The 24946-nt window shown below is 37.0% G+C and overlaps 1 protein-coding gene across 4 annotated transcripts in view; it reads right to left on the bottom strand.

The window, feature by feature from the left end:
• The window catches only part of LOC106869274 (nuclear pore membrane glycoprotein 210), a 115338-nt gene that overhangs the window by 64069 nt on the left and 26323 nt on the right, over positions 1-24946 (bottom strand). For 2 of the 4 annotated variants that reach the window (XM_052968388.2, XM_052968386.2), the window contains exons 8-20: positions 20325-20393; positions 18900-19006; positions 16845-16982; positions 16115-16252; positions 13644-13796; positions 11746-11851; positions 11149-11232; positions 7138-7218; positions 6825-6979; positions 4837-4942; positions 4252-4314; positions 1197-1243; positions 106-179 (exon numbers count right to left, since the gene is read on the bottom strand). In XM_052968388.2, coding sequence (XP_052824348.1) covers positions 106-179; positions 1197-1243; positions 4252-4314; positions 4837-4942; positions 6825-6979; positions 7138-7218; positions 11149-11232; positions 11746-11851; positions 13644-13796; positions 16115-16252; positions 16845-16982; positions 18900-19006; positions 20325-20393 — 1321 coding nt within the window. The remainder of the gene's footprint in view (positions 1-105; positions 180-1196; positions 1244-4251; positions 4315-4836; positions 4943-6824; positions 6980-7137; positions 7219-11148; positions 11233-11745; positions 11852-13643; positions 13797-16114; positions 16253-16844; positions 16983-18899; positions 19007-20324; positions 20394-24946) is intronic. The other 2 variants (XM_052968387.2, XM_089352464.1) reach the window with 1 other exon arrangement.

The raw sequence follows: 24946 nt of genomic DNA, 5'->3' as shown, positions 1-24946 counted from the left end.
AAGCCAACACTCTAGCCATTGGGCCACACATGCCTTTGCTTGAAAAGGGTCAAGTAAAAAAGAAATATTAAAAAAAAAATGGAAGAAGCAAAAGGTGTTACTTACTTGACAAAGGTTTCCACAACAACAGGCAAGAGATTAGTGTGAGTGGGTTTGTTGCCAACTTTCAGTTTTAAAGTCTGAATAGATAGAAGTAAAACAATTATTAACCAATCATGATGAGAGTTAGTGAATGAGTATGAGTGTGTATGTATGTATGTGTGTGTGTGTGTGTGTATGTATATATATATATATAAATATATAAATATATATATATATATATATATATATATATATATATATATATACACACACACACACACACCCATTCCTTTCTGGTCATTTCAAAATGTAACCACATGTGAATCGTTGGTGATTTTTTTCCCTCCATCTTCCTTTTCCATTGGGCTTTCCTCTGTCTCCTGTTTCTGAAGAAGAGCTTCGCTCGAAACAAAACCACCTTTCATTCGTTCCCTGAGCATCTGCTAATATTTTACATGTACCACATCCTCGTGTTGTTGTTTTTTTTTAGCGTTTGTTCTTCCTTTTTTGGGGAATATATATATATGGGGTGGGCCAAAAGTCACAAAATGAGTTCAATACCCTCTGAAATTGTCAGACAAACTTCAATTTTTCTAAAACTGAATAAAATAAATAAAATAATGATGAATACACACATACTTGTACATGACTTTTGGCCCACCTTGCCTGTGTACGAGTGTGTGTATACATACACAAGGGGGTACTGAAAAGTACCTGGCTTTGGATAAAAGAAAATACAAGAGGATCAGTTAATTATGATTTCATTCAACATATTTTCCTCTCAGATTCACACACTTATTGCAGTGGTCCTTCAGTTTTTCTAAGCCCTGCAAAAGAACTTGGAAGGTTGAGCCTTTAACCAGACCTCTCTTGATGCCCTTAAAGCCAGGAACTTTCCAGTACCCACTTGGTATATATACATACATTATATGAGCTTGTTTTTCCTTTGAAATATTTGCTGTTCCATATATTTTTCAAATATTGTTTGAAAGTTATGCAGAAAACATTTATTTTTATGGGGTTTTTTTATATATCATACACACCCAGTATATTAAGAGACATTGATAACTGGAGGAAAGAAAGAATGGTAGAAAGGACAAGAAGTGGAAACTTACCTGCTCCCCGAGTCCTACACACACAACTTGAAAAGCATGAAGACCTCCTTTAAGGAAGATACAGAAAAAAGGAAGAAATATTTCAACAGTGGAAATAAATAATCATATAACAATTAAATAGCAAACATCATTCATTTGTATATCAATATCATCATACAATAATACATTCATGTATCAAGACATAAACACGTATCAATACATTCATATATTGGTATCAAATTTTGGTACAAAACAAACAAGTCCAGGGGGGGGGGGCTAAGTCAGTTACATTGACCTCAGTGCTAAACTGGTACTTAATATGCCCCAAAAGGATAAAAGAAAAAGTCGATCTCAGCAGAATCTGAACTCAGAACACAAAGACAGATGAAATGCAGCTAAGTATTTTGTCCGGTGTGCTAATGATTCTACCAGCTCAGTGCCTTAATATATTCACGTACTGAACCATCGCATATCAATATATTCATGTATCAATACATAATCATGCATCAATACATCATATACATATATATATATATATATATATATATATATATATATATATATATATATATATATATACAGTATATATCAAATCACCAATATATTGTTACATTTTCACACACATTAATCATGTGCATGTCAATACATTTGTGTTTTGATAGATCACCACAATCAATATATTAATGTAGTAATAATGCTTTCTACTAAAGGCACAAGGCCTGAAATTTGTGTGGTAGGGGTTAGTCAATAATATAGCCCCTGTACATAACTGGTACTTGTTTGATCGATCCTGAAAGGATGAAAGGCAGTCAAACTCAGTGGCATTTCAACTCAGAACATAAAGACAGACAAAATGCTAAGCATTTTGCCCAGCATGCTAACAATTCTACCAGAATATTTCACCACAATCAATATATTCATCATCATCATTTACTGGGTTTTCCATGCTGGCATGGGTTGGACAGTTCAACTGAGCCAGAGGACTGCACCAAACTCCAATGTCCATTTTAGCTGCTTTCAACAGTTGGATACCCTTCCTAATGCCTACCACTTTACTGAATGTACAAGGTACATTTTATGTGACTTGCAAGACAAAACCTCCTCAATTAAGCAGGGAGTAGTAACGAGGGAGGTGGCTTTATGTCAGGCGATAAGAGGTTAAAATATGATAGAGGGGCAGGAACAGGATATAGGCAATATATTCATGCATAAAAATATAGGAATAAGTTTCATTGTCCAGAAAGTAATCATCATCATCATCGTTTAACGTCCGCATTAAATAACTACAACTTATAGATAATAAATAACATTAGAAAATGCTTTGCAGTCATCATTCCAGTTCTCTGTTCTCCAGGTTCAAATCCTTCCAAGGCCAACATTGTCTTTTGTTATCATTTATTGTCTGCTTTCCATAGGCTGCACAGTTTGACAAGAGCTAACAAGCCAGAGGTTTATGCCAAGCTGAGGTTGATAAATAAGCACTAGTCCATAGTGATAAATATTGGTGGAACTGTTAGAGCACTGGACAAGATGCCTTGCAGTGTCAGTTCCAACTTTTTGTGTTCTGAGTTCAAATTTTGCGTAAGTCCCAATGGCCAAAGGTAATCACCTGACCATGACACCACTCTGGTTAAACTAGCAATTAACCAGCATACACAATTAGACCAACAACCAACAAAGATAAGGCAGCAATGATATATTGTGTAACTTTACCCAACAATGAAACGAAAATATGGATGAATGTAATAATACTGCTACTAGTAACTAAAATGTCATACAGGGAACAGTTGATTAAATGGATCCCAGTAACTGACTGGTATATATTTTATTAACTCTTGGAAGGATAAAAAGCAAAAATCAACAGTTACAATTAGAACTCAGAATGTAACTAAATACCACAAAGTACTTTGTCCAGCACTCTACCAATTCTGCCAATCACTGCTTTTAACTAATGATTTCTAACAAAGATACATGGCCACAAATCTCAGAAGGCAAAGTCATACTTGACAGGAAATGAAATGAGTATGTAAAAAAAGACAAATAAATACATCAAAGTATTTAGTCTGGTATTCTACTGATTCTGCCATCTCTAAATATTTGAAACATTATTCAGTTTGGAGCAACAGTAAGTAATATAATATCATGCGTAGTTATATCAATTATACATTCTTTTCACACACTCAGAAATTTAAGCCACCCATTCACTGAATCATTTATTCTGGATCTTCACTGTCTAGAAATGATGACAAGGTAGTTTTTCAGATCCAATAATCATAAGGAAGAGATCCAAGCCCTTAAGTGGTTATGTGAACTGATCCTTGAATGACAGGCACTGGCACACTAAGGACAAATATGTAGGCTTTGGGTCAGATGGGGGTTATAACAATGACTCTTTCCTTCTTCAGTGTTTTTCATCTGCCACAATTGCTCAGGCCTTTTCAAATTTGCTTGCAAAAGTCTGGATGCACTCTTTTTTTTTTTTTTTTTTTTTTTATTGCCCACAAGGGGCTAAACATAGAGGGGACAAACAGGACAGACAAACAGATTAAGTCGATTAGATTTACCCCAGTATGTAACTGGTACTTAATTTATCGACCCCGAAAGGATGAAAGGCAAAGTCGACCTCGGCGGAATCTGAACTCAGAACGTAACGGCAGACGAAATGCCGCTAAGAATTTCGCCCGGCGTGCTAACGATTCTGCCAGCTCGCCGTCTGGATGCACTCTTACTATGCCCCACTCTGCACAGCAACTCTCACCCTACCTAGGTGACCAGACATTTCAGTTAATCTCTCAAACACTTCCTGTTGAACTCCTTTGTCTCTCTCTTGCCCTAGCTGAGCTAACTTTTCAAATACTTTAGCATTAAATATATTACTTTAAATCCCAGATATTTCCTTACAATTGCCTTTGATGCCTTTATTGGCTCACTTGCATAAAACAATACCAAATCATAATCTACAAACACAGAAACTATAGAACACATAACACTCATAAAATCAAAAACAAATGCTATAAATCAATCTTGTGACAATACTTTAATTTCTGTTAGTAAATCAAACAGTTTTAACACTTACGGTGAAGACTAAACTCAATTCCAGATAAGTGGGAAAAACTAACAAAGTTAGCACTTGGTATCACTGGAAAACAAAAAGAAAAAAAAACATTATTTGTTAAATATCAGAAAAAGAAAAAAAGAGTAAACAATCAAATCACTATCAAAATAATAATATCCTTTTGAATATCAATTCAAAGTTCAAATCCCACCAGTGCTTTAAGTTCTGAGTTCAAATTCCACCATGGCCTACAAGGATGGTACATTCAATCCACTGCCTGGTTAAACACCACCACCCAACACCTTGGTTACCTTTATCAGAATCCACTTTGCTCCAAGCACTCAAGTCAGGTTTCCAGTTTGAGGACACTCCTCTCCCTCCTTCCCTCCCACCAGTCCCTAAAACCCTACAAGAAATCATGGATATTGCCTTCCTCTGGACTAAAAGATAAAAAAAAATATTAAAAATGCTGTAAAGACTAAGAAAACTCTGAGTTTGAAATGAAGTAAGTACCGCATCTCAAATTTCATTTCATGTAGGCTTTGGTATAACAAAATCTTTCAAGATATATATTCTGGTCATGAGCGGGTAAAAATTAAAACTTACAGTCTTCAAAATATTCCGTTGGATCCAGCTGCCATGGTTGGGGACCACCAGAAAACAAGATGTCTTTTGAAGAACCAAGAGTAACAATGCTTAGAGGACTTTCAGCCTAAAATTTAAAAAAAAAAAAAAAAAAAGAGAAAAAGTTAATAATACTTACATAGGAAAGAAGCAATAGATGAGCTGGTTTTAATTGGGATTGTTCAGCAGTTCTGAAAATGAGTTTAGTTAGGTCAGTGCTTGGGTTGGAGAAGCCAACATGAAACAGCCACTTCCAATTTATCTTTCCTTTTTGTTAGTTGTTGTATGTCAATACATCTTCACCAACAACACAATACATAATGGTCAAAACTAAATTAAGACTTAAATTTGGCTATGTAGAAAACACAGTAGTGTCTACAACAAATTTACGTTTTTATGGAATAGTATCCTTGAATCTAAGTTAAAGAACTAATTAATCAATTTTGCCTTATGACTATTCATCACTTCTATTTTCTCTTACCAACTACCATTACCCTCCTGTAAAACTAGCTGCCATTCCCTCTCTCTCAAATCACTTATCATTCTCTAGTCATACCAGTATTCACTTCTCTTTCTCTCTCTTTTACTTGTAAACATATAGTTACCATTATTGTCTCTCTTCTACTACTCCTAACACTGTCTCTCCCATTTCTTCCTGTTATCAGCCCCACAGAGATGAAAAGTACAGCTCAACTCAGAGAGCATTTGAACTCAGTACAGAGAAGGACGTGATTATATACTGTATTTTCCAGCATATAAGTCAATGTAGAATGTTGTATAAATATTCAAACATCATTGTTATTCTTCCAAATCCTGCTGCATTCCACATGGCATTTTTGGTCTTCCAAAGTCATTTTGGTGTATAAATCAACCTGCCTTTGTTGGTTCTAAATCTTGACCTGAAAAATTCAACTTGAATGCCAAAAAATACAGTATGGCTTGTAACCTGATATTTGATTCTTACAACCATTTCTACTGTTACATCTTCAAAATTAATATAATTATTTTTGAGAGAACAAAAGACATGAGCACCTACTTTCATTGTTTTAAAATTGCTATAATTTTTGTTGTATTATGTATAGACTTGATTTTTTTTTTGTATATTAACAAAGGATTGGATAAATAATATTTCTATGTAATGTACTGAGGAATAGACAAAAGAGTTGCCTCTAAGAAATATAGCTCCTTGGGGCCAGTACTTTCCTTAAATCAGCCAGCTATGGATGAAAGTATCCACTCAGCACATTGTTCTCAATATAACTGTAAGCACAATCTACATCCTTATCATCAGCAACACCACATAAAAGCACTTGTGCAGTGCCACATAAAAGTGCCCGTGTGGTGCTACATAAAAATCACCCAACACACTCTGTAAAGTGGTTGGCACTCCAGTGAACCCTGAGGGGTTAAGGGACTTGTCAATTGTAATTTATGGGGTGGGGGCATAAATCAACACCAGTCATCAAGTTGCATTGGGGGACAAACACAAAGACACACACATTCGAACATTGTGTGTGCACAATGGGCCTCTACAGAATTTCCATCTACCTAATTCACTTACAAGGCATTGACCAACCTTGATGACTGGTGTTGATTTATGCCCCCACCCACATAAATTACAATTGACAAGTCCCTTAACCCCTCGGGGTTCACTGGAGAGCTGCGGCCATGCAGCGTATCTAGGGTAAGAACGCCTGGCAGAGCCCATCCTTCTCCAGGCTAAACTCATTTCTACAGCTAAGTGAACTATATAGCAACATGAAATGAAGTGTTTTATTCAAGAACACAACGCATCACCAAGTTCAGGAATCAAAACCACAATCACATGATTGTGAGTCCAACGACCTAACCACTAAGCCATGCACTTCTATAACTTAGCAGTTCAGCAAAAGAGTTCGACAGAATAAATACTGCTAAACCCTTCAAGGTGGTACCCAATGACTGAAACAATGAAAGATGAACACACTCACCACAAGAGGTTTGTATGCTGCCACAGTAACAGAAGCTTGTAGAATTTTATGTGAACCTTGGTAAGTAACTGTTATTCGACAGCTGCCTGGTTGCTTGGCCAGGAGCTGAATGGAGGTGCAGCTAATTTTCTCGGTGTCCACAGAACCAGCATGGTCTGAAAAATGGCAAACACAACATGTTACAAGAATTATATAACAAATATCACATAGCTTAAGCGTTAGGTGTTAGAATTTACAGGCAGAATTCAGACTGTTTTAACAGCAGCAGTAAGAGGAAGGTTGGGAGAAAGACAACACAAGGGAAGGTACAAACCAATAGACCTGTGGCCCATAGAGTAACACAAATGAAATGGCCAGCTGGTTGCTACGCAGTTTAAACTTGAGTGAGGAGAAACTGCAAGTAGATCACGAAAAAAGAGAGACATCTTCTATGAAATGGAAAATATATAAAAACAGATTGGCTTTATAAAGAACTAAACTGGAATGGTGAAACAAACAAAAAATAAACTGTTGTGAGGTTAAGGTAAATAACCAACCATGAAGCCAGAAGCCAAGCTTGAACTGCCAGAGCAAAAGTGGGAAACGACGCCACCAGAAAATCATTAAAACACAGAATCTTGTTGGTGCTAACACTATAACAGAGATTCTGAACAAGTTAAATCTACAGTCGGTATTTCACCAAGCAAAGAAGCCAATCTGTTTTCCAGCCAGTATCCACACTATACTCTCTTTATCAGAAAAGGCAAATTAGTAAGATTTTTAGATTTTATATCATGATAGAAACCACCAGAATAAATAACTTGTTAGTATAGTGTAGGCAGGAGTGAGGGAGGGGTAAAGTGAAATTTAAAGCACTGCAGGTGAAGAATGACAAGTCAGAATGTATAAGTTAGTCTAAGAGGGAAGTGTATATAGTGTGATAACAGAGCGAAAAGAGAACAAAAATCCACTAATGAAAGCAAAGAGAGAACAAGGTCTCAGCTTTAGCTTCTATGATTAAAAAAAAACGTTTTAAAGCAATGTCAAAATTTCATGTTAATTTATGTTCCAAACACAAGCTTAACTATGCAAATTTATTTTACTAAATTTTTCATTATTTTAAAAATTAATAGAAACAAAAGCAGTGTAAGCCAACAGAAATATGGTAAGGAAAGAGGAAGTGTGTTGTCCATAACCAAAATTGGTGAAGCTAGACATGGAAGGCTGCAGTTTGAAAAGTAGTGAGATTAGTAATTCACAAACACAGAAGTACCAAATGAATTAGAATAGAATGGAAGAGAAGGGCTGATAGAATAGAAAGAATGAAGAACAGCAGAATAGTAATAATAATACAGTAGACTTGAGAAGGATGAAAGAGAGATGTGTGAGGGAGAAGTTACAAGAGTATGAGAGAAGACAGACGGTCAGTGTGTGAGAAGGTTGAGAGATGTATGGTGGTAGTAGTGGCGGCGGGGGAGTCAATAATTCTGTCAGCAATAATAAAAATCCTTTCAGCTATAGACACGAGACCTGAAATTTTGGAGTCAGGTAGGGAAGGAGCTAATCGGTTACATCGATCCTAGTATTCAACTGGTATTTTATTCTATCAACCTTGGAAGGATGAAAGGTAAAGTCAATCTCGGCAGAATTTAAACTCAAAATGTAAAGATGAATGAAATGTTGCTTAACCCATTACCTCCCATAATTCTATTAACTGGAATTTTTTTTATGAAACTTTGATTTCTAGCATAAAACAGCCTTAGAAACACGCTGGAATGATCAAAATAACATTTCAAATAGAAATAAGCAAGATATTGGGTGAAAAATTAGCAAACCTGATTTGAATATCAGAGAAATATACCTAGTAGATATAGCAGAAAGGTTAGATATGTGTAAATATTGATAGATAATTACAATATTTGTAATTTTTAAGTGATCTCATATGAGATCACTGGTAGGTAATGGGTTAAGCATTTTGTCCAGCATGCTAGCAATTCTGCCAACTGGCCAGCACTAACAGCAAAAAAGTGGAAGAATTTTGTAAAGAAGTATGGGTGGTGAAGGAACTAACCCAGAAATATAAAAAAATCAATTAGAACAACAAAACCAGACAATGAAAAAGAGGCATTGCAAAAAACTAAGCAACTGGTAGGTGCCAGGGCATGATCCCCAATTTCTGGTTAAAATATTTAACAGAGATACATAAGGGCTGGTAGAGAAGTTAAATGAAATGCTAACATAGCTAGAGACAACATCTGAATGGCTCAGAGAAGGGAAAAATCATCATAATTCCTAAATCCACTGAAACAACAAATCTGAAACTACAAACCCGTAATGTCTCCCTACAACTTACAAAGCCTTAACAATAATAATATCGCAGAGAATAGGCAGACATCTAGAAGAAAACAACCGGTTTCCAGAAAAGCAGAATGAAAGCTGCAAAAGCTCATATGACTGTAAAGATCAGTTACCAATCAACAAAGCCATAACTGAAGACTGCCAAAAGAAAAAGAAGGGTCTAAACATGGACTGGATCAATTACCGAAAGGCTTTTGACAGTATTCCCCAAACAAAAGCTGTAAAGCAAATGAAATCTAAGCTAAAACTGGGATGACAAAATCCATGTTAATAAACGATAGCAAGAAAAGCCCTTACATGACAAATACTGGGATAAGCTAAAGAGAAAGGAAATAGATAGTAAAATCCCAACAATGGTTGAAGCTTAGGACTTAGGACTCAAAGCAGAGACTGAAGGATTTTTGATTGCAGCCCAAGATCAAAGCCTCCCTATCAGAAGTACATAATGAAGAAAAATACAATAACTGCAGAATATGTGGTGATGGGGAAGAAACAATAAATCTTATCGCCTTTGGCTGCCCAGTCCTGGCGAAGAAGGAATATATTTACAGATATGATAGAGTTGGGACCTATATACACTGGAAGCCATGCCAACACTATGGAATGATAACAAGAAAAATGGTAGAGGTATATCCCAGAAAAGGGATCAGAAAATGACAAAGCAACCATACTCTGAAATACATACAGATAGAGAGATCAAAGCTAATAGATTGGTTATAGTTGTCAGATATTATCAAGAAAAAATGCCTTCTAATTGACACATAAATCGCAACAGATGACAATGTATCTCTAAATGAAATGGAGAAAATCTCAAAATACAAAGATCAGGAAATAGAGATAACCCGAACGTGGAGCCTAAAAACAGAAACAATCCCTATAATAGGTGCAACAGATATGATAGAAAAAATATATAAAGACAAATACATAACCAACACACCAGGACTTACAAATATATATATAACATACAGAAAACAGCATTGATAGGCACTTGCACACATCCTACATAAAGCACTTTCAATACAGTAAAAACAGCACCAAAACAAACAACAGCACATACCCAGGGCACACAGGGCTGTGCTTAGAAGCTCAGTGAAAGCATGTGATAAAAATAAGACTACTAAATAATAATAATGGTCGTATTAAATGTCCACTTTTCCATGCAAGCAGGGAAAATTGGATGCTAAACGATGATGATGCAAAGGTCTGTGATATCAGAATAGCCATTACAGACTAGCTTTCCTAAACAAGAGAACAATCAGAAAATATGGTTGCTGTTGTTACTGCTGCTATAGATTGTGATATAACAATAAGGATTCTGTTGATAAGCAAGTTTCAGTCAATTACTAGAACCATGGAAAATAACTCAATGCATAGATTTCTGCAGACACAAAAGATGTCATATGCAAACCTTTGTTTGTGTGTATGAATATACAACTGAATATACATGCATATATACATCCTATACATGTCATATATTTGTCTCTCTACTTCCCCACCGTAATCCTCGTCTCCTAGCACAAAGTACCCTTCTCCCTCAAGGTTTTTAGTCTTGCAACTTGCATGGCGAATGCACCAGTGATGGTGGCACAAAAATAAGCACCCAGTACACTTGGTAAAGAGGTTGGCATTAGGAAGGGCATCCAGATGTAGAAATCATACCAAAGGAGACACTAGAGTGCAATGCAATCCTTGGACCCATCAGATCCTGTCTAACCATCCAACCAATGTCAGAATGGAATATAGAGACGTGATGGTGATGATGATGACGATTATGATGATTTGTGAATAAGGAGTGAGGTTTTGCATTTTGTAAAGAAGCAGCACAGCAAAGAAAAACAGACAGTGCAGAACAAAAATTGAAGTCACTTATAAGACAAAGAAAATAAGGGAACATATCAAAACATGAAGAACCACTGTGAAACATTTACATGCTGTTTTAAACTGCAGAAGATATGGGAATACAAAAATGAAAAAAAAAAAATTTCACCTGGGATTAAATCAAATGAAGTTTTGTCTGAGAATTTCACAGACAATTTTAGATGTCGGCAATCTTCAAAGGCTTTCTCGGCACCTAAGAATTAAATAGATAAAAATAATTTAGATATTAAAATTATTATAATTTAGGAAACAATATCAGTGTAATGGTATACGTTTAGGCAATGTCACTAACAAAATCTTGAGAGTTTACTCTGGCACCCATCACTAACATCTTTATCAGTGTCCTGAGGTTAAGCCACCTTCCCCAATACTATCCCTACCCTCAGTTGAGAGGTCTTGTCGTGCAAGTTACTAGGTGACCTTGCTAGTGCCAGTATCACATAAAAAGCACCCAGTACACTCTGTAAAGCAGTTGGCATTAGAGAGAGCATTTAGTTGTAGGAACAATGTTGAAGCAGACACAGGAGCTTTGCACAATCCCCTGGCTTGAGGCTCCTGCCAAACCATCCAACCCAGCATGGAAAACAAACACGAAATGATGATTACAATGCTGAATACAGTCTAAAATAGCAACCTAGCAAATATTCTGACAGAAAATTTAAAATATACAAGAATTTCTTAGAATCAATCAATAATCAATAATAACCTTCAAAATCAGCAAACATTGCAACAGGGAGAAGTAACTTGGTGTTGATTTCAGCTTCCACTTTTGAAGGAAGCAGCTTAATTTTTGTTGGAGGAAGGACAGCAACCTACAAAGACAAAAGATATTTTTAAAATTTACATTAGAAGAATATTAAATTTTTTGTTTTTTTTTTAAAAGGCACAGGGATGGCTGTATGGCAAGAAGCTTACTTCCCAACAAACATGATTCTGGGTTCAGTCCCACTGTGTAGAACCTAGGGCAAGTGTTTTCCACTATAGCCTTGGCTTAAAACTGAAAGAAGTCCATCATATGTATGTATATAAGTGCATATACATACGTGCGTGTGTGAGTGGCTACACTCTCTGAGTGGTTGGCATTAGGAAGGGCATCCAGCTGTAGAAACTCTGCCAAATCAGACTGGAGCCTGGTGTTGCCATCCGGTTTCACCAGTCCTCAGTCAAATCGTCCAACCCATGCTAGCATGGAAAGCGGACGTTAAACGATGATGATGATGATGATGATACATATCATCGTCATCATTTAATGTCCATTTTCAATTCTGGCATGGGTTGGACAGTTTGACAAGGGCTGGCTAGGTAGAAGCCTGAACCAGGTTTCATTATCTGTTTTGGCAGGATCTTTACAGTTAGATGTCCTTTCTAACACCAACCACCTTACAGGGTGGACTGAGTGCTTTTCACATAGCACTAGCGAGACCAGTTTTGGCATATCTACAACTGGATGCCCTTCCAAATACCAACCACTTTACAGTGTAGACTGGATATATCAGCACTGGCAGGGTCACCAGGTAACTTGCAAAACAAAGATCCTCTGAGAGGAGGGAGGGGGGCATTGGAGGAGGTGGTCTGTGCCAGATGATGAGAGGTTAGAGTGTGACAGAATGATAGGTGTGTTGCTGTAGAGGAGATACATGGTTACCCAGTCAGAGGGAGAGAGAGAGAGAAAAAGACTGATCAAGAATGAGAGAGTGGAAGAGAGCAAGAGGGTGAGAGTGCAAGAGAGGGTGGAAGAGAGATGGTGGTGAAATGCCAGGGAATACCCTCAAGGTATAGGGATCTTTGTGGTTGCATTGTAACAAGTGAAGCTGGTTGATATAAGGTATAAGGCGGCGAGCTGGCAGAATCGTTAGCACACCGGGCGAAATTCTTAGCGGTATTTCATCTGCCGTTACGTTCTGAGTTCAAATGCCACCGAGGTCGACTTTGCCTTTCATCCTTTCGGGGTCGATAAATTAAGTACCAGTTACGCACTGGGGTCGATGTAATCGACTTAATCCGTTCGTCTGTTCTTGTTTGTTCCGTCTATGTTTAGCCCCTTGTGGGCAATAACGAAATAGGTATAGGGATCAGAATATAAAAGGGATGATCGAATGAGAGAGAGAGAGAGATGGTGGTGAAGTGCCAGAGATGCCCTCAAGGTATGGGGATTAAAATATAAATGGGATGGTGGAGTATAGCCAAGTGTGCATAAGTAGGGAGTAGGGACTTCACATGAATACAAAGAGTGTGGGGGCGGAGAATGCAGTGACTCATGAAATGTGAGTATATAGAGGAAGGGGACAACAGGATAGCAATGACACAGTGAGCAGGGCAGTGAGGACAGGTTTAGGGAGCAAGAGATAAGCATAAACATAGTGCGTGAGAAAAAGGAAATGTGAAGAGAAAAGGAGATGTAGCTTGGTTTGTTGGGGGTAGAATGTGTGAAATTTTTTCATCTTTTATTACTACACGTGGGTGGAAAATACATTGCTCCCAGAACTCTCTTATGCATGCCACATTTAATTCCTCTTATGCCAACTTTCTCACAAACACTTTAACATACACACTTTGCATGCTGGGATTCTAAAGAAAAATAATCAGTTTGTTTCGAAACCCCACCTTAGCCATTCCAGTGTGCCTATGGTTCTTGACATCAGCAGCCACTACTGTACTAATTCCAAGGCTGACAGGACTTGTGTAACCTTTGTTGTTTACAGTGGCAACACTTAGGTTCAAGGAATTCCAGGAATATTCACCACTACCACCAGTAGCCTGCAAACAACATAAAGGCATTTGAAAATATTTGAATATATTCACAAGAGATAAAAGTAAACGTAAAATCATTAAAAACAACCTGAAACAGAAGGAATTATTTAAAAGAATTTCTAATTTTCTTTCTTTTAATTACCATACATACATTTTTAATAACTTTATTGTAATAATATTAAGTGAAGAGTAGTGGTCATAAATTGTCTAGCTGCTTCAATTTGGAACACAGAAACATTGTTAGGTAAGGTTGTTTGTAAGGCTACTGTTTAGTTCCAACTTTTGGGTCAGTAGTTGCATATGGGAGAGGTTGGCCGGGGAGGAAATTTCAGAAGAATATAGTTCTGAGAGATATAACAGTATTGGCAACAGTATTTTAGTATTGAAAATGTATGTAAGGGAGGTGGATTAGTAGAATCAGTAGAGTGTTTGACAAAATGTCATATGGTTCTTGCCTCAGGTCTATATGTTATGAGTTCAAATCCTGCCATGGTCAACTTTGCCTTTCATCATTTCAGGGTCAATAAAATAAAGTCAAGCACTGACCTCAAAGGTATGAACTACCCCACTTTCCTCAAAAATTAAATGTCTTGTACCTAAATTGAAAACCATTATCATCATTATTGAGTGAGAGAGCAGTTCATGCCATCAAATTGACACTGGGGTACAAATATATGAAGCCCAATATACCCATCATGACTAACCGTCTGATAAAGGCACATGCATCACAACCATATGTACATGACATGGTGATCTCATATCAAGATAAACTGCGCATGATCTTGCAGGTGGAGCCCAGTTTGAATTTTTTTCAGGTTGAGTAGCCCATCTCACTCAGAAGGTTCCTGAATAAGGTCTGTTTAAGGATGATGAACCCATGTTTCCAAAAGTGAATTATAAAACCTCAAGGAATACCTCTCAACACATAGCTATGATGCTCCCCCACTACTTCTGCTCGTGATTAAAGATGCACATATCATCAGCCACTAAGGGACATGCTCAAATGGTTATGGTCAAGCATTATGATGCTCCCCCACTACTTCTGCTCATGTTTCCAGAAGTGAATTATAAAACCTCAAGGAATTCCTCTCAACACATAGCTATGATGCTCCCCCCCCCCCCACTGCTTCTGTTCATGATCAAAGATGCACATATATTATCAGCCACTAAGGTCATGCTCAAATGGTTAAGGTAAATCTGTGGTATTGAGCAGAATATTTACTGTAGCCGATCTTTTATACCAAGACAAAACATGTACATGATAACAATCCCAGCCAGTTAAAATCAGAAGCCATGAGAGCCACTACCTAAGCTAGCAGAATCAATAGTGCATCAGACAAAATGTTTAGCAGCATTTCTTCCAACATTTTACATTCCAAGTTGACATTGTTGTTCATCTTTTCAGGGTCAACAAAATAAGTATCTGTTAAGTATTTGGGGTTCGATGTAATCAACTAAACACCTCTCTTCAAAATTGCAAGCCTTACTCTTTTACTTGTTTCAGTCATTTGACAGCGGCCATGCTGGAGCACCGCCTTTAGTCGAGCAAATCGACCCAGAGACTTATTATTTGTAAGCCTAGTATTTATTTTATCGGTCTCTTTTGCCGAACCGCTAAGTTACAGGGACATAAACACACCAGCATCGGTTGTCAAGCAATGCTAGGGGGACAAACACAGACACACAAACATACACACACACATATATATATATACATATATACGACGGGCATCTTTCAGTTTCTGTCTACCAAATCCACTCACAAGGCTTTGGTCGGCCCGAGGCTATAGTAGAAGACACTTGCCCAAGATGCACCGCAGTAGGACTGAACCCGGAACCATGTGGTTGGTAAGCAAGCTACTTACCACACAGCCACGCCTTGAGCAAAAATAAGAATAATTATTATTCTTATTAATACAATTAAGGTGGCGAGCTGGCAGAATTATTAGCATGCCAGGCAAAATGCTTAGCGGTATTTTGTCTGCTACTACATTTCTGACTTCAAATTCTGCCAGGTTCAACTTTGTCTTTCATCCTTTCAGGGGTTGATGAAATAAGTACCAGTTATACACTGGAGTTTGTGTAACTAACTAGCCCCCTTCCCCAAAAAATTTTCAAGGCCTTGTGCCTAGAGTAGAAATAATTATTATTAATACAATCAGAACCTAAAAAAAAATTTAGCCTATTTAGATACAAAAGATCCTAAATTACATCAAACTGGTGCAAACATGAAAAACAGATAATAAAAAATAATTTTCAAACAAGACATAGCTGAAAAATAAAACAAGACATTAACATTATACAAATGTCAGAAAAACACTCACCGTAAGCTTTGAGCTATAACTAAATTTAGTATTTGATTCCCATGGGAATAATATAGACTTTGGTTCCACCTCAATTTTGTCATAGATCTCCAGCAACTGTTCAGTCACTAGGGCTTGTGCAAATAAATGCTTCTTTTCCTTTAAAATATGAATATTCATAAATTAGGCATGTATAGCAGTATTATTAAGTACAATGTAAGAGAATAAAAAAAAATAAACTACATTCCACAATCTATGTCACTTTGTATGCAAATGATTAATAAGACGTACAATTGAAGAGAATTCTAATGAGGCAGTTTAGTCTGGTTTTAAAACAGAAATATTTGCAGATAGAAAACACATAGCAGGTGATATGTGTGTGTGTGTGTGTGTGTGTGTGTGTGTGTGTGTGTATATAAACAAGTGAGAGAGAGAGAGAGCTTATATAGCAAAACAAAAGACGCATGATACATATTAACCCTTTTTGTTACCATATTCCTGTTGGCACACACGATACTTCTGTTTCAATTAATATTTTAAAATAGTGAAGAATTTAATAATACAACTTAGCCATTATGAAGCTAATGTTTTAGAAAATAAATTGACATGAAATTTTGATAGGAAGTTTAAATTACTTTAAAACAGGTAGTTTGCATCACAGAACCATAGTGGTCTCAAGCAGGCTGGTATCAAAAGGATTATAGGAAAACTTCAGATTAAGAAACTGGATTAGGTAGATGGCTTTACTTACAGACAGAACACCATTTAAACTACCTTTGATGTTAACAACTCCTTTCTTTAGAGTGGTCACATGAAAGTAGGAACCATTTTTTGTTTGGTGATTGACTCGGAAATATTCAGCAGGAAATAAAGCTTCAATTATGAGATTCTGAAATAATTTGAGAAAGTGGAAGGAATTACAATTGGTTAAGCCTTTTTTTTCTTTTTCTTTTTTTTTTCACTATTTTGGACATTTCTTTTTTTATTTTTTTTACTCATTTCAGTGATTTGACTGCAGCCATGCTGGAGCACCACCTTTAGTCACACAAAGCAACCCCAGGACTTGTTTTTTGTAAACCTAGTACTTATTCTATCAGTCTCTTTTGCCTAACCACTAAGTTACAGGGACGTAAACGCACTAGCACCAGTTGTCAAGCAATGATGGGAGGGAGACAAACACAGACACACAAATACATATACGACGGGCTTGTTTCCGTTTCCATGTACCAAATCCACTCACAAGGCTTTGGTCGGCCCAAGCCTACAGTAGAAGACACTTGCCCAAGGTGCCATGCAGTGGGACTGAACCCAGAATGATGTGGTTGGGAAGTAAGCTTCTTACCACACAGTTACTTTTGTGCCTATAAGCCACTTCTATGCTTTTTAGGAAAATATAACATAATTTCTCCAACAGGGACATTTTACTATGGTATATGTGCACATGTGTGTATGTGTGTGTATGTATATAAAAATAAACATACATACATACAACACATCACTGTTTTAACATCCTCTTTTCCATGCTTGCATGAATCAGAAATTTGTTGAAGCACAACACTATAGCCGGATGCCCTTCTTATCACCAACCCCCAACCATTTCCAAGTAAGGTAATATTTCCTATGCTTTTCAGAGAAAACTGGAAACAACATCACTTGCATAATAATGATACCTGCTTACAAACATTATGTGATGTCAAGGCATGGGTGCACATACAAAAGGGCTTCTTTCAGTTTGTCAACCAAATCTACTCACAAGAATTTGGTTGGTTAAGGGCTCTAGCAGAAGGTACTTGCCCGAGGGGGGTCATGCAGTGAGACTGAAGCTGAAACCACATAGTTAGGAAGCAAACTTCTTAACCACATAGTCATGTCTTATACACACTAACAGTAGAGACAGTCGAAGTGGATAGACATTATTTGCCTCAGTTTCCTTTACTAAAATTATAACAACTTCAATAAACTTAGTGGAATGCAATTATCTATTATATACAAATGTTGGAAATAGAAATACAAAAATATAATGTAGGATCAGGCATAGCCATTTGGTTAAGAAATTCACTTCCCAACCCTGTAGTTTCAAGTTCAATCCTACCGCACAACACTTAGGGTAATTGTCTTCTACTATATAGCTTTAGGCCAACCAAAGCCTTGTGAGTGGACTCAGTAGACAGAAACTGAAAGGAGTGTGTATCATCATCGAATGTCCATGTTCCATCCTGGCATGGGCTGGACAGTTTGACAGGATTCATCAGTTGACGGATTGCATTGTGCTCTGTCTGTTTTGGTATGGTTTCTACAGCTAGAGGCCCTTCCTAATACTAACCACTTTACAGTATATACTGGGTGCTTCTTTCATGCTACCAGCACTATTGAGGTTGTCATACAACTTGCAAGACTATGAACCCTGAGGAAGTTAATTAGAATAAACAGGATAAATAGAACTCATTACGTCATAAATATATATTAAGTTGTCCAGAAAGTTCTGAGCATTTTTAAGCTAAATCTTTTAATACTTCATTGAACACACCTGAAATGTAACAGTTAAAACTTTGGCATTGCTTGAAGAGCTAGTGCATCCCTTCTTTGTTCCTGACTAAAAAATAGATTTATCTTTCATTCCGGTTACCCTTTACTGACATTTGAAATGGATAACCAAAAATTTCATATTCGCATTGTAATATTTTGCTTCTTTTAAAAAAATCTCATCTGACCCATGAAACATGGAAGGAAAGTAAACATTTTAAACAAAACATCAAAAAGAGATTCAGAAGAAAAAAAAAAAACAGAACAGATTGCTTCCACTTACATCTGATGGATAAATCTTGTGATTTGAAGAATCAAAAATTTCCAAACAGATTTCATAATCTCTACCAGTTTCCAACACCCATTTTGTGTATGATAAAACAACAAAACCTGAAGAGACAAAAAAATAAACAGAACAATTTAATTTGAATACACCATCGAAAGCTTAAATAGCATTCTTTATCTATTGATTATATCTTATTCAATTAATTGTTTAATGCTAATAACTGATTACTTTATTGAGAAGCAAAGGAAATAAGTTAAATTCTAATAAATTAATCTAATACTGCTAATTATACAATATATCAAAAGCTAGGTTTTAATGAAACATCATTTAAGAGAGATAAATTAAAAACTAAGATTTTTGTGTGAATGACATTCAATATCATAAATTATTTGAAACACGAGAGATACAGAGCACCTGGTCAAATAGGTACACATGAACCTGCTTTTAGCATAACAGACAATCCAGAGCCATGGATCAGCAAAACTGTAAGAACACTGGACCAGATGTGTTGCAGTATGTGTTCTAGTCTTTGTATATTCCGACTTCAAATCCTACTATGACCTACTTGGGTGGTAGACTTAATCCATTGCCCAGTTTAACACCACTATCTGGTACCTTGGATACTTTTAGCACTCTGCTGCAAGTATTTGAGCCAGGTCTCCAGTTTCAGGATACTGCCTCCTCTCTCATCCACTAGTCTCAGAGACCCTGCAAAAGATTATAGGCATTGCCTTCCCTCCTGACTAAAAGGATATCAAAAACATTGTTATTAATTAAGCTACATAGAACCTACTAATTCTCATTTTCTATCAGGACTAAATGAGTTCTGCCAGGAGGCAGATATTTGTTCACAACTCAACCATATTTACACTTACTACTTTTATTTTCTTATGGAACACTGTAGTTATTAACAGTGTTCCTTATTTGCTGGCTACCTTGTGTCATCCATCTCTTTCTGCCTTGCTTCATAATAGAATATTGAAACACAGGTACAGACACACCTGAATGGTTAATTTCATTTTGCAACCATATAGTTTAGATACATTCATTATATGGCACCTTGTGGTCAGAATCTTCTACTTTAACCTTGAGTCAACCAAATACTTGTGATTGAGTTTACTAGATGGAAACTGTGCAGAAGCCGTGTGTGTGTGTGCTTGCATGTGTGTGTGTGTTTGCGTGTGTGTGTGTGTGTGTTTGCATGTGTGTGTGTGTGTGTGAACACATGTTTGTCTCATCACTTGTCAACTAGTGTTGGTATGCTTATGTCTCACACGACATTTTCATCACAAACAGAATAAACACTAAACTTAAAATAAGTACTGCAGCTGATTTCCTTGACAAAACTCCCCGAAGCATTGCCTCACAAGGTCACAATCCAAAAACAGAAACAGGTAAAAGAGATACATATGACATACTTACTTATGTAAGCTGGTTCAACAACATAGATTAAAGCAGAAGGTTGGTACGACTGTTCACTGTCTTGGATATCTAGAAACATTCTTAAGGTAAATGACAACACACTTCATAATCAAAGAAATTCTTTGGCTGCAAAAATATCTTAACCAGAATTTACCAATCCATTCTATTTCATGTTAGTCCCTATGTTCATTTCTTCAGATTCCAAATTCCAATAGCACCTATTAAGGGATATTTCCCTCTATAGGTTTACCTCAACAATTACCTATCCACACAAGTAAACATAACTCTTCTTTTCTATTTCTACCTATATTATGCAAAACAGTATTAGAATACAAAGAACTCAACTGACTCCAGTGTATTACTGATACACCATTTAATGTCTGTTTTCCATGCTGACATGGGTTGAACAGCTTGACAAGATCCAGTGACCCCCAAGGGCCACATCAAGCTTAAATACCAGCTTTGGCATAGTTTCTAGTTTGATACCTATCATAAAACCATCCATTTTAGTGAGTACTGGGTGCTTTCTTTGTGCCACTGGCACCAGTGAGTTTACCAAGTATCTTACAAAACAAGAAAAAAACAGAAAAAATTCCCTCTGAGTAACAAGGAGGTGAGGGAGAAACAAAGATGCTAAAAGACAAATTCAACTGTAGTGCAATTTGAACTCAAAGATATTTCACTTTGCTTACCAACCACATGGTTCCGGGTTCAGTCCCACTGCGTGGCACCTTGGGCAAGTGTCTTCTACTATAGCCTCGGGCCGACCAAAGCCTTGTGAGTGGATTTGGTAGACGGAAACTGAAAGAAGCCTGTCGTATATATATGTGTGTGTGTGTGTGTGTGTGTGTGTGTGTGTGTGTGTGTGTGTGTGTGTGTATGTTTGTGTGTGTGTGTCTGTGTTTGTCCCCGCAACATCGCTTGACAACCGATGCTGGTTATGTCCGCATAACTTAGCGGTTCGGCAAAAGAGAGACCGATAGAATAAGTACTAGGCTTACAAAGAAAAAGTCCTGGGGTCGATTTGCTCAACTAATGGCGGTGCTCCAGCATGGCTGCAGTCAAATGACTGAAACAAGTAAAAGAGTATACAAATCTTGAGATATCAAAATCCAAGATTATACATCATTTTTCACTTTAATGTACATTCCTTGTATTTGAAAGAACACTGTACACAATGTGTATTCTCAGTAAGCTCCGGTCAATGTTTTCCAGTCATGATCAACTCTTGTTAGTTTTAGACAATGTATCTAAGACTATATTATTTAAAGTGTTCTTCCACTTTTTTTTTTAAGATGATATGGTGTAGTTCCAAAGGAATTTAACTTATTTACCACAGACCAAATGACCACAAAAGGACTCTCTTGTTGGTCTCAAGGTTGTTCTCTTTGGTGTAATTGGGTTTAATTTCTAGGACAGTGAGAATTTCAATAGAAAGTTCCATTACTATGGCTAATGACCTGTTGTTTTATGTCTGTCCACAACACAAGTAATTCTGAAAGAAACATCAATATACAACAAATAATATACATACTAAACACACATATTGTTATGAATAGCAATATATATGTATGTATACAAATGTATGACACATACATCTTGTGTCATTCCCATAAAATCCAGAAGACACAGAAGCAGCATCATGTTAATATTGCATCCAACTTTCCCCCCAACAGTGACAAAGACATCAGAGTGGGTCTACAGAGATGCTAAATTTACCGAAGTAATGTTCAGTGGTATATAACATTTTATATTCAGAGGATATAAAGAAGTCTCACTAAAATATAATTTGCAGCAGACATTGGTGCATGATGCTGTCTTCAGACCCACTGGATCCTGTCAAATTGCTCATCCTATGCCAGAATGGAATGTTGTTGTTGGCACTCCGTCGCTTACGACGTCAAGGGTTCCAGTTGATCTGATCAACGGAACAGCCTGCTCGTGAAATTAACGTGCAAGTGGCTGAGCACTCCACACACACGTGCACCCTTAACGTAGCTCTTGGGGATATTCAGCGTGACACAGTGTGACAAGGCTGGCCCTTTGAATTACAGGCACAACAGAAACAGGAAGTAAGAGTGAGAGAAAGTTGTGGTGAAAGAGTACAGCAGGGTTCGCCACCATCCCCTGCCGGAGCCTCGTGGAGCTTTAGGTGTTTTTGCTCAATAAACACTCACAACACCCGGTCTGGAAATCGAAACCACTGGGCCATTGAGCCTCCACGCCAGAATGGAACACAAACATTAAAAGACCATGATGATGATGACAGTCTATAACACACATCAATAAACTAAAGTGAATAATACAATAAAAGGAGTCAAACTGAGTTTCCCGCCTTTTGTACTGAGATTTATAATAGAAGACAATTGGGAGTCCTTACAGGACAACTGTTGAAGAATGCAGACCAGATCTATGGCTGGGATGTCCCAGTCAGAGAGAAAGTAACTTTGTGGTGGAATAGTACTGCAGACAGAGCCATAAAAGCTAAAAGACAGGCCTGGAAAAACTAGAAAGAAAGAGGGAACAGTAACAAACTATATAAAATAGTTACAAGTGAGATATTAGGTAGTTAACAATGGAACAACCAGAAAGTAGGAGGTTTGCCAAATGTTCTCAAACATGAAGATCAGGAAGAAATGTGTATAGAATGATAAAAGTACATTTGCTTCCACCACATTGAAAAGAGGCATGAAGTGCTATTATGGAAGAATATTAATCAAGAATGAATGGGAGAAAAGGAACTTCCAAGGCAAGACCTAATAGAAGGACCAGCCATTCAAGTTGACAGTAGTATACTCAAGACAGAAATTAAGGATATGAAGGCAGAAAAAGGCTCTTGGTTCATCTAGAATTACCAATGAGATACTAAAATATTTAGTGCGGAACAGGATGGACTAGTCAATCAAGTAGTACAAGAAGGTGTCAAATCACTGTTACAAAAGCAAAGAAAATGCTCTAGAGAGAAGAAATGACAGAGGCATCAAATTACTGGACCAGGTTATGGAAGTTACAGAAAGAGTTAGCTCAATTGATCGAGAAAAGAATCTGCACAGATGAGATGCAGTTCAGCTCTGTGCCAGGAAGAAGTACTAGTAATGCCATCTTCCTAATGATACAATAGCAGAGAAGTACCTAGTTAGAAGCAACTCATTGTAACTAGCATACATCAATCTGGAAAAGACTGTCAATGGGTTTTTTAATGATGATGTTTATGCATATTTTAAAAAATTTCAAGAATATTTCATAGTGATGAATGGCAAAATCAGTTGAGCATCAAATAAAGTACCGTATATAATTTGTTATGTCCCTTTATGTTCTAAATTCAAAATATGCCCACTCTACTTTGCCTTTCATCCTTCCAATATAAGTCAAGTACTGGGGTCATTATAAACAACATTTCCCCTGAAGATGTTTGATCAGTGATAATAAATCTTCATATAAATTTGATGGTTTAACATCAAAAAATTAGCATTAGATGTAGCATTTAGCTTGCAAGGAAACTTCTCTAAAGACAAATCCTATCGAATGCCAAAATTTTCAAAATTATACAACCAGAAAAATATTCCAACCACAAACATGCAAGGCCTGGCTATGTGGTAAGAAGTTTGCTTTCCAACCACATGGTTCCAGGTTCCCACTGTTTGGCAACTTGGGCAAGTGCCTTCTACTATAGCCTCGGGGACAACCAGTCTTATGAGTGAATCTGGTAGACAGAAACTGAAAGAAGCCCTAGTTTCTCTCTCTCTCTCTCTCTTATATATATATATATATATATATATATATATATACACATACATATATATGTGTATATACACAATCATGCAGGAAGTAAATAGACACCTTTAATCTTCAAAATTTCTCATCTAAGTGTCTTAATATGTTTTCAGTGGTGTAGAATTTACAATGTAATTATTCTTTTTCATTCTAGGTGCCATTATATTAAACATTTGCGAAGAGTAGCCATGCCACACAAAAAATTCAAGAGAACTGTCAGATTTTCAAAGAGGTCGTATTGTTGAGCAATCTGAGGCTGGTCTTAGCCAGCGAAAAATTACCGAAAATCTTCAAATTCCTCTTGCTACAGTTAATAGAATTATAGTGCAATTTAAAAGCCAAGGAAAAGAATCAACAGATTCTCATCCCGGCCGACCTGGGCCCTCAGAAAGGAAGCTTCACTGTTTGAAGGGAATTGTGGAAAACAAACCCCGTTCGAAGGCTTCTGACATTGCAAAACAGCTAGAAGTTAGTCCAAAAACGTGTGTTACATATTTACATAACGGAAAATGAGTTTTTATTCATGGAAGATGGGGCTCCATGCCATACAGCGAAAAGGAATCAACAATGGCTGACTGAAATTGGGATCAAAAAGCTTCCTTGGCCAAGCCAATCTCCTGACATGAACCCAATTGAAAATCTTTGGAGCATACTAGATAGAGCTACAGGAAAAACTCGATAGTAAATCGACAGTAAATCTAAAAATGAATTGTTTCGATTGTTGCATGAAAAGTGGGCAGAAATTCCACAAGAGACAATCACAAAGCTCATCAGTTCAATGCCAAAAAGGGTTTCTGAATTAAAATCTGCAAAGGAAATGTCAACTAAATACTGAAGTATGTAGTCCT

Source organism: Octopus bimaculoides, chromosome 5 (assembly GCF_046866305.1).
Source record: "Octopus bimaculoides isolate indiv1 chromosome 5, ASM4686630v1, whole genome shotgun sequence".
Lineage (NCBI taxonomy): Eukaryota > Metazoa > Mollusca > Cephalopoda > Octopoda > Octopodidae > Octopus > Octopus bimaculoides.
This window is presented reverse-complemented; position numbering and strand designations above follow the sequence as displayed.